Consider the following 11,394-nt stretch of genomic DNA (forward strand, 5'->3'; position numbering starts at 1 on the left):
AAGTTACATCCTCCTGATCCAGCGTTTCATTTTCCAGTTCATTGGATTCTTATCTCTCTTTGCAAGGTTCCTGAGTGCGCTGGCGGTGTTGGCGGAGCGTCCCGAGCTGGTGGAGAGGGTTATGATCACCAGGACCATCTGTCCAGAGGGGGCCTACCAGGTTCGGCTGTGTAAAGACGGGACGTGGACGACCGTGCTGGTGGACGACATGCTGCCCTGCGATGATTACGGCTACCTCCTCTTCTCTCAGGTCAGACATGTAGATGATGCTAAAGTGGAATTTTTTCTTTTTTTTTTTTAACTTTATTTTTCACATTTTTTTGCACAAAACATAGGTAGCATCAGTGTAATGGACAAAGTAAGTATGGGTACAATATGATGTGTTCCATGCGAACTATGACAGCGACTGAAAACCATGGAAACGTAAACGTACAATTCCACCAAACCGGCAAACATGGCTTCCGGTTTTGACCATAGATGACATTCGGAAACTTGTGGATAGACACAAAAGAAACATCGAAAAGAAAAAGAAAAAACAAAAGCATATGCACATATATGTCTGTGCACGTGATATCTCAAGTTCACAAGTTCACTTACACCCATATGACTAAATAATCATCTACATATTCATATACAAATGCACACATACATATGAACACTCGTGAACACAACATGGGGGCATCAGAATCAATTTGAAAGAAACTCATAGGATGCACGTGGGCATGCAATCATCTTTTCTTTTTTACTCACGCTTCACTGCAAACCCTCGAGGTAATAAAACATGTAGTGGATGTTTGACTGAACATAAAGTCTTTGATGTGCCTGTAAACAGTGCGTCATGAAGCCATGTTCACCCCATTCATCGCTGCAGCCTTACAACAATGTAATATTAACTTCTTAATACGAGTTCAAGGTAATTCATTATCTAGCTTTATCGCGAGCAAGTCTCAGAGGAGCGTGCAGAGGAGGAACGTACCTAGAGGTCTAATTAATCAACAGTCAATTACAGGACAAATGAAGTACTGCATTATGCAACAAATAAAGTCGAGGCAAATAGTAGCAGGGCCTCAGACATGCTGGAGAGACATACTATCAAACACTATATCCAGTGGTGGACAGTAACGGAGTAAATTTACTTGAGTACTGTACGTAAGTACATATCCAGAGGATTCGTACTTTACTTGAGTATTAGATTTCTTTGGTACTTATTACTCTTCCTTGAATACATTTCAAAGACAAATATTTTTACTTTTACTCGAGTTAATTTCTAGGAAGGCTGAAAAGTACTCGTTACTTTCAGGTCTTTTTTTTTTCAAAAATACTATTGGACACAAGCTGTGTTTGTCAAAGAAAGAAACCTATCACAGTGCACGCTCTCCACTGGGATCTACGTAAAAGCGGAAATTCGTCATCCCTCCCCATAAGGATACCGAACTTGGTCCCAACTTAGCTAAGTGATAGAGGGTTAGTTGGATGGTGCAGGTTCATTTGGTTACAGTTTTCACGCAAGAGTTAAATGATTGTTAATAAACATCTGCATTACTTAATTAAAGAATTGTTATTTTTATCAAGATTTGCCTGTAATCTCCTGTGGTACCACATAAATACAGCATTGAAATACAGCATTGGATTGTGGACAAAGTCATGTCCCCTCAGTGAGGGGGAGATGCCTTGCCTGATGTGTGTGGAGGGACTGGGGGGTGTAAAATGTGAAAATGACAATTGCTGTCCTCTTATGATCCCATTCATTTAATTTGTTTTTCTAGGTGTTTCTGCAGGCTTTAACATTGTGGTTCTAGAAGCAGCACATCAGTGCAGGTGGTTTCAAAGAGTTAATTCTCAGAAACAAGAGTTAAAAGCTCCTTAAAGTACTCTTACTTTTACTTAAAGCAGAAGTAAGCGATCCGGTCGTTTTGGCAAATGCTGCGTTCCAGGCAGGCTTTTGAAACCGTAAATTACAGCTTCAAGTCACAACTTACGACTTTGTAGCGTTCCAGGTAACCCGTAGCTCGTGTTTTTACCGTCCTGTTGTCTGTGAAAGTTCCCTATAACGGCCACTCGTAACTTCCGACCCGTGAACTCGTACCAGATCGAACTGGTACCACTTCACGGTCGGAAAAATACGAGTTTCCTTGAACGCACCATAACAGTCCTCGTCCCTGCTACGTCACCACATTCACGGCGTCCCTTGGCTGCACACACAGCCCTGCATGCCGTTCTCTCTCCTCATTGGATAAAAACTGTAGGATACGATAAATGTTTTCTCCTCGGTTACAGCAGAGCAGAGTGACTGACAGACCCGTGTTTCGGTCCAAACACTCTATGTAAGTGATTGCTGTCTGAAGATATAACTATTTAAGACTTATATTAACACAAATATATCACTTACTTCTGCTTTAAAGTAAATTTAAAAGCATGTACTTTTGGATACTTAAGTACCTTTAAAAGCAAGTACTTTTTTACTCTTACTCGAGTAACATGTCGACTGAGCTACTTTTACTTGTAACGGAGTAAATTTTGACCAGTAGTATTTGTACTCTTACTCAACTACTGGGGTGGAGTACTCTGTCCATCTCTGACTATCTGATCTACGTCAAATTTTTGAGCCACTGCCAAAGACACTCACAAAGAAGAAAATGTAAGACGTGCCTCTACGAAACCATCACAGAACTGTTGCTTAATGATAAGAAAGTGAGAGGTAATGATGAGGTTATCATGTTCAGAAACCTTGAAGCACTGCCAACCGGTTGAGAGCCAATACAGTACCTTAGAACAAACCCTCATAGCAAAAACAACATCCTGTTCTAATATTTCCTCTCTCTCTCTTTCCCATCGTTCAGGCTCAGAGGAAGCAGTTATGGGTGGCGCTGATCGAGAAGGCCCTGGCCAAACTCCATGGCTCCTACTTTGCCCTGCAGGCAGGGCGCGCCATCGAGGGCCTGGCCACGCTGACGGGGGCTCCCTGTGACTCACTCATGCTCCAGGTCAGCTCCACCAACCCCCGGGAGGAACCCATCGACACAGACCTCATCTGGGCCAAGATGCTGAGCTCCAAGGAGGCCGGGTGAGAGAGAAAGAGGAAATGTCTTCATCCTTGAAATCCTCATTTCTGTCAATTCTGATTCTCCAACAGAATGTATTCACAATAATCACAGCTACAAACAGTCAGCTGCTACAAAGCTACAAAGGTGCCAATTTGCAGCATATGTCAGTAATGAAAGAGCTCTGCTAATCAGAGCTTTGATATGTGAGCTTTCAAAGCAACATGAAACAACCAGCAGAGCTCCAAAGGGGCCAAATCATCTGTGGCCAAACTGCAGGTCCATCTGTCAGAAAAGCTGCAGTATTTCATGTACCAAAGGGCAAACGTCTGGAAAAACAATGACAACATACGTACGTTTTTTACTAAACAAAGACAAATCACATATCAGCAGTGTGGTTTTGTACCTAACTTGATCAGTTTGATTCTGAGGCTTTTCTGGTCACAGGTAGATTCAATAAGCAAAGAAACAATAAAAAACATCAAATATGAACTCTGTCAAACTGAGAAGCTGTAGGTTACCTCCTTGTTGTAAACCCTTTTGTCTCATACTGTGTCATTCTTGTCTTGTAGCTTTCTGATGGGAGCATCTTGTGGAGGAGGCAACATGAAGGTGGACGATGTCGTCTATGAGTCTCTGGGTCTGCGGCCTCGACACGCTTATTCCATCTTGGATGTACGAGATGTTCAGGGTTACAGGTGCGGTGGACTAATTGTCTTTTTTATTTTCACGAGTTCTAGTGTCTTCACTCTTTCTATTTCCTTCATGTTTTTTTCCTCTGACTCATGTTTTCTATTGTGACATTCATATTTATTCAAATTGGAGGCCGTACCAATTCAGATAACATTATTATCTGGGGAGGTTGTTTGTTTCTTTGTAATAGAATATTGAGGATACTATTTAAAGAAAAAATTCAATGAGAATACAGAATGGTGAATTATACCATAATTGTGGTCTCAAGGCCAAAGCTGCTTTTTCCTCCTATTCTTCTAGCATCTTACAGGGCTGATGTAGAATGTATAGTCATGAGTCACGACTAATAAATCATACTTAAAGTTGTATTTGCACTGGAAAAAGGGTGCCTTAAAGATTTTGTTTACTCATAAGATGAAAGAAGTGTAGAATTGACTCGACAGATGCATTCTGTGAGCACATTTCTGGAACCATTCACAGGTAGGTGGGGAACGCTGGAGAACGGGTGCACATCCGTTCACTTTGGTCACTTTGGTCACTTTGGTCACTTTGATCAGAGGAGCTTTGTGAAGTTCACACAATGGAAGCTTCTTCGGTCCTACCTGCAAGAGGAAGTTGAGAGTAGCCGTAAATCCGAGATGTAATTTGCTCAAGAGCCACACACAGCCACTTTAATTTACTGCCATAAAGCAATCGGAGTGGAAGATTGGGCCACAGCACTTGATCTAAAATGAGTTGGAGTCCTCCTGCTTGGAGCCCGAGGAGATGAAAAGCAGCTTGGAAACTGTGATTCACCTGCACCTTCTTTTTTTTTTTTTTTTGCAGAAAGAGGGGACTCTTTTCTATTACCCCTAAGTTTTTTACAGTAGGGAGGAGGCCATGAAATGAAATGGGTTGTTAAGAGTAGCCAGTCATCCATAAGAGGAGTAATATAAGTCTGCAGCGACGGGGATGCAGCGATGACTGAAAGGTGTTGTCACTTTAACGGGCTCCTGTATTCAGCTCTCCATCCCCATCTCTCCTCCCCCGTCTTGTCACTCTGCTCCCGCCGCCTCAGGTTGCTACGGCTGCGTAACCCGTGGGGTCGCTTCTCATGGAACGGCAGCTGGTCGGACGAGTGGACAGACTGGCCGCAGCACCTGCGACACGAGCTCATGGCTCACGGCAGCAGCGAGGGCGTCTTCTGGATGGAGTACACCGACTTCATAAAGTAAGAGCCAAGTTTGCACAAAAAAAAAGGTGTGAGGCCAGTGATGCCTTTCTGATGCTTCCTCAGGAAACAGTGGGTGTGAATGAAATTTCATTACGGACTGAAATGAATGCTGAATGAGATGCATTAAACCGTTTGGGCTATTTTCGCCAAGACCAATAGAACCACAATGGAATTACAATATCTTAAAGTGGTAACCTGCAAGTTCCAATTTGCAGAAAGGAATCACATCTTAGAGTAACACAAGCATATTCACTCACTTCTCGCCCGTCGGCCCCCAGAGGCCCTCGCGAGTCACAGCAATGTCTGAACCCGGGATGTTTTGTCAACATAAATTATCATCGTTCTCGTGTTTATGCGGGGACGACTTCACAGTCGATATCTAAGCCCACCGGAATGATGGATTTAATATTAGCCACGGTGGCTGTGGGCGCTAATGCTACGCATGCCCACGTCTTTTGTTTATTCCAGACATACTGGGTTTAAGACGTGACAGGATTTATCTCAGGAAAAAGCTCTACCCAACACCATCTGTTTCGAAAAGCAAATGTCAAAGCTTTTGTTAACTGTGCGCAGGTGAAATGACTCTTAACATGTTTAATTGTGCTGTGATTGACGTACGTAATGTGTGATTGATGGCTTAGTAATCTCATGCCTCTGTGGATTTTACTGACCATCTGGTACGGACACCAAACTGAATGACAGTGAGGGGTTTTTTTTGTATTACATTGTGTATGTTGACAAGTGAATCATACACACCATGGCTTTTTATGGAATTGTGTTTGTTGTGTTTTTTTTATGGTTGCTTTGGTTGCCAGGGATTTGGCAGGCAAGGACTTAGACCTGTTATAGCTTGTAATGTGTTTTGTCATATTAGATTAATCCTGTCACTCAGTTGCACAAAGTCTGGAGCACTGACTAGCAGCTGTTTTCTAGCTGTGTCCTTCCGTAAAATGACCATTTCATTCGACAGTGACCCTGCAGAGGTCAACAAACACTTTGAAAAGCGAAATCTGAAAGTAATCAGAAACATAAGTGGGAGTCTGTGCCCAGGACTGAAGCAGAACTGAAGCAAACATGACGTGACAAAATGGAAAGCAGAAAGCCAAACTGAATGGCAGCCTGAAAATCACTCAAAAGCAAAAAATCTAATAAAGTTTTATGAGATTCAGTGTGACTATCATTGAAAACATTTCTCTCAGTGTTTATGTTTTGTGTAACTAACCTGATTTTATACTACCAGAAAGTGAACTCAAAGACAGAGCCGAACTCACTAAGAAAATGTTTATTCTTTTTCTTACTGTTGGCAAACTGTCTGATGAGTGCTGTCTAGTCTACTAGGTCAGTAGGTTCAGCCCAGGATAAATGATGTGTTAGTCGGTGTGTTATTCAGGTCGCTCGTGTCTGAACAAAATGTGGCTGTCCTCCTGAACGACTCCAACCTGAAAAATGTGTTTGAGCTAGATGACAATCCCATCTGTCTTCTGGGTGTTTGTCGTTTTCCCTGACAGTGAAATAATCTCTCAGTTTTTTTTTTTTTTTTTTCTATACGCCAAACCCACAGGCTGTGACTGCCCAGGCTTGTGTCAGCGTGGAGAAAGAAAAAAAAGGTTTTACACCCCTATATTGATCAATATGCATCAAGTGGACAAATGAGAAATTGTCTGATTATTCATAGCGTTTCTAAAAGATTATTACAAAACATTAAGAAACAAAAGATTTCAGCAGCCAGACATTCGTCTCTAGTGATCAAAATCTACCTTGAAACCCTCAGCATACCTTCTACTTCTTCCTCTCTGTTCTTCTCCATTGTCAAGAAGACAAAAGCGAGATGTAAGACAGTTGTCAGAGTGGGGTTAAGAAGTGATGAAACAATGGAAAAAGACTGAAAGTGAGGAGCAGAAGCTCTCTCGGGGACTCTTGTCTTTGAAGGAGGAGGTCTGATATGTTAGCAAGGTAAATGGTGTTTGTACAGCAGCACCCACAGAGGCTATGCTAATGTTTAGGAGGTGCCTGTGATGCATACAAATAGACTTGGCTCATGACAGGAGAAAGGAGGAAATAGGATTTTATACACTGGGAGCATAGACTTATTTTTTGGATGTCATACTGTATATAGGCTAAAAGACACTCTCCACTTTCTGCCTCCTCCTCCCACAGGTACTTTGACTCGGTGGACATCTGTAAGATCCACTCAGACTGGCAGGAGGTGCGGCTACAGGGCTGCTTCCCCAGTAAGGCCAGCGGGCCGGTCACTGTCACAGCTCTTACCGTGCTGGAGAGGACGGCGCTGGAGTTTGCTCTCTTCCAGGAGGGAAGCAGGTACGCTCATCAAGGAAACAGCTTTTAGCCCCCCACCCACCCCCTCCTTTTTGTTTCCTCCCCTCCTTTCTAGTGGTGTGCATCTGCACTGGCGTCACAATTCAATTTCATTACGATCTCGATGCATCACATCCTCAATTTTCATGGCTTTTTCATTAATTAACATAAATAGCCAAATAAATATGATAACTTTTTATTTACATAATATAAAATAGAAAATATCTTTTTAATGCATTTCCACAATACAGCAGCTCCCTTAGAGTCTGAACACACTTAAAGGTGCACTTGTTAATTTCTCAAAAACAAAATGTAAATCTTGGCATTGTGCTTTAAAATGAAAAGAAAATCACTGTCTCTGTGTATGTGAACAACATCAGTCAAATTTGAATGAATTATTTGAATTTAAAAATCGATTATGTGACAGAATCGTCCCATTAAGAATCTCGATACATCTTTGAAAGGAGCCTGTGAATATTCTCATTTGTCCAGGTCATAGTTATCTCCAGGAAATTTAAATCGAAAGCAACTGGACTTGGTTATTTGTCTAGGAAGACGTTTCACCTCTCATCCAAGAGGCTTCATCAGTTCATGTAGCATCTGACCAGGCTATTGGACCAGTCCTAGCCTGGTCAGATGCGTACATGAACTGAAAAGATTATTATTTTCTTTACTCCAACATCTCCTCTCCCTCCCAAGGCGCTCCGACACGGCCGACAGCCACTTGCTGGACCTGTGCATCATGGTGTTCCGCGCCTCCCTCGGCAGCGGCAACAAGCTGACCCTGGGTCGCCTGCTGGCCCACAGCAAGCGGGCGGTGAAGAAGTTCGTTGGCTGCGACGTGATGCTGGAGCCGGGGGAGTACGCCGTCGTCTGCTGCGCCTTCAACCACTGGCAGATGAACGTCAGTGGGACGGGAGGCCCAACGACGCCGAGTGGGTGCACAGAAGCAGATGTTGATGAATATTTACTCGTCATTTAAAGGGATAGTTCACCCAAAATTCAAATTTCACTTCATTATCTACTCACCCTCATGTCGACTAAGAGCTGTGAGAATTTTCAGAGTCCTCCGTCCCTTCTCTGAGTTACGGGGGGGTCCGTGCAGCAGTATTTGTCCATATAATGGTTGTCAATGGATACCAACTTTCTTCGTCCAAAAAGACACACCAAAAAACATCCAAATACCTCCATACTGCTCGTCTGTAATGTCCCTCTTGTATTGAAGCCCCGACATGAGAAATTGTTCCGCCGGTCAGTGCAAATCACTCGAGATTTGCACTGACACAGGAAGAGCAGTGAACCGAGACACTGGGAGCTTCCGCTACAAACAAGCTTAAAATATAGACTTATTTAATTTTTTTTCGGAACAATTTCTCATGTCGGGGCTTCAATACAAGAGGGACATTACAGACGAGCAGTATGGAGGTATTTGGATGTTTTTTGGTGTGTCTTTTTGGACGAAGAAAGTTGGTATCCATTGACAACCATTATATGGACAAATACTGCTGCGCTGACCCCCCCTGTAACTCAGAGAAGGAATGGAGGACTCTGAAACTTCTCACAGCTCTTAGTCGACATGAGGGTGAGTAGATAATGAGTGAAATTTGAATTTTGGGTGAACTATCCCTTTAACAGAAGCCCTCAGTTTGTGTCTGATACATCGCTGTCTGTCCCCCCCCCCCCCCCAAAGTCTCCAGCCCCACCAGTGGAACGGCGCGGCGACCCAGCCAGGATTTCCCCGGCTACATCCTGGCCATCTACAGCTCCAGGCAGGTGATGGTGGAGCAGGTGGAGGCGACCGCCACCACGCTGGCTGATGCTATCATCCTCCTCACAGAAAACAAAGGGGAGAGACACGAGGTGAGACGAGCTGATTGCAGAACAAGAGCGGTACACGTGTTACTGTATCCTCACTCCCTTGCTTTCATCTCCCTGTCCTCCCATCTAGCTCCACACACACACACACGCACACAAACAAGTTTCATCTTTGAATATGATATACGCTTGTGAAGCTGGAGAACACTTGCGGCTCTGTAAGCCACTTTGAGATAACACTTCAGATTTCCTCAGCAGAGCCCCGAATCCTATTTTGCCTTTTACAAATGCAAGTGTGTGCACATTATCTAACCCCCCCCCCCCTCACACACACACACACACACACACCTAACACCAAAAGAAACAAATTATTCCTGCTCCCCTGAACAGCGCTTTTCCTAAAAGTGCTGTCACGTCGGCTGGTATTTTAGAGGATGACAAAGCTTTTTAAACACTGGAGATCATCTTTGTTAAATCATTCAGCTCTCCAAGAATTCATCTCCCATGGCCGGTGGGCCAGGTGCTCAGGAGGGCATGGCAGCCACTACACTTCTTGTGTTTAACAAAATGGATTAAAAAAAAAAACACACATACTTTTTTGATATTAATTAATAATTGAACCAGTCCTGAGTCAACGAAAAAACAAGCCACAAATATACACGTCCTGCTGACAGCTGTTTCTGCAGTTACAGTGGGATTCGTAGACAATGTTAGTGAGGTGAAAAGACAGCAGCTGAAGCAGTTTAGCTGCACTCTTATTAACTTTATTACAATTACAAGCCCCAAAAGAGAGATCAGCGGTCACAGCATGAGAGATGAAAGTCATCTCACCTTCAGAGAGAGTCGCTGGTGTAAATGCAAAATGCAGCGATTCAACACTATGAAGAAGTACTGCTGGATAAAATACTGATATTACCTTTTCAAAGCAACAACAATGTAGTTAGAATCTGAAAACATCAGTGTCAAATCACTGGTGTTAGTTCATCAAAAAGATGAAGGTTTATTTCATTTATTTATTTTCTGCTCTGTCTCACTGGCAGAAATCTAGCAGTCTTTCTGTAGATCGTCTCAATAGAGAGGAACGCAGTGTCACCATGAGGTATGAAGGGAGAAAAAAAAGTTACTGTGCACTGATTATGCTATTAGAAGAAATATTGTTCTCTTCAGCTACACCAGCTTGGGGCATACAACACATGCAGAGAGTTATATATAGAATATAAACCCCAGAATGCTCCTAAATTGGAGGGAAAGCAGCACAATATGGCCGCAAGTTTCGAGCTGGTAGGAGACACAAACCGACTGATGTTACAGTCTGAACTTCTCTATTGTCTGTCTTTATTAAAATTCCTTTTACTTCACGGAACCCTGTCTATGGCTGTTAGATATGATTATCAGTAACACTAGATGGTTCTTCTGTCAATTTAGCACTGATTTCATCTGCATGGAGCTTCACATACAGTAGCACTGGTGAGAGCACGGAATCAAAATATTATGATTTTTTTTTAATCAAGGTGCAAGATCCAAATTGCATGAGCTGCAATTTTCTTTTAGGGGAAGGCAAAATGAACCATGAATGGAACATTGTACTATGATGAGGCCCCATGCTCTCCACATGTAAAAGAACATGTAAACATGATCACATGTCTTTTTTTTTCAGTTAAATGAAATGAAATGCAGAACATTACCAACCCCACTGAAATCACTGTCAGCTAAAATAATCAGTCCTTCCAGCCCTGCCATGACACCACCACCTGCTTTCAGCCACTTTAACTCCCGTCACTCTCTGTGTCTATTAGCATTTAAAATGTGTGAAAATTAAGCTCTGCAGGGGGCCTGAAGGGATTATTGTTGCAATAAATGATTTAAACCTTGAGCTGAGCTTCCTGACTGCACCTGTAACAACACGTGCGCCTATAGGCATCGTAAACATCGCTCCAGTACGACGAACATCTGTACGATTTTGTTTTTTTTTTTCCTCTCAGGGCCGCGAAGGCATGACGTGCTACTACTTGACCCACGGCTGGGCGGGGCTCATCGTGGTGGTGGAGAACCGCCACCCCAAATACTACCTCCACGTCTCCTGCGACTGCACTGACAGCTTCAACGTGGTGTCGACACGCGGCAGCCTCAAGACCATCGACAGCGTACCACCCCTGCACAGGTACACACACACACACACAACACACACACACACACACCTAGGAGAGCTATATTTTGCCTCGTTAGGAATCACATGAATAGATAACAAGTGGAGAGATTAAATGCTCTGGGAACATTCGGTACAGGTGCAGCAAACATCCACCCATTTAGACGATT

The 11,394-nt window shown here is 43.2% G+C and overlaps 1 protein-coding gene across 2 annotated transcripts in view; it reads left to right on the top strand.

The window, feature by feature from the left end:
• Nucleotides 1-11,394, top strand: part of capn15 (calpain 15) — a 43,318-nt gene that overhangs the window by 26,914 nt on the left and 5,010 nt on the right. For both annotated transcript variants that reach the window (XM_085762453.1, XM_085762452.1), the window contains exons 4-11: nt 67-250; nt 2,841-3,064; nt 3,614-3,739; nt 4,792-4,944; nt 7,105-7,266; nt 7,963-8,198; nt 8,954-9,123; nt 11,061-11,239. In XM_085762453.1, coding sequence (XP_085618579.1) covers nt 67-250; nt 2,841-3,064; nt 3,614-3,739; nt 4,792-4,944; nt 7,105-7,266; nt 7,963-8,198; nt 8,954-9,123; nt 11,061-11,239 — 1,434 coding nt within the window. The remainder of the gene's footprint in view (nt 1-66; nt 251-2,840; nt 3,065-3,613; nt 3,740-4,791; nt 4,945-7,104; nt 7,267-7,962; nt 8,199-8,953; nt 9,124-11,060; nt 11,240-11,394) is intronic.

This window comes from Trachurus japonicus, chromosome 19, assembly GCF_045865225.1.
Source record: "Trachurus japonicus isolate A0001 chromosome 19, Traja_1.0".
Taxonomy (NCBI): domain Eukaryota; kingdom Metazoa; phylum Chordata; class Actinopteri; order Carangiformes; family Carangidae; genus Trachurus; species Trachurus japonicus.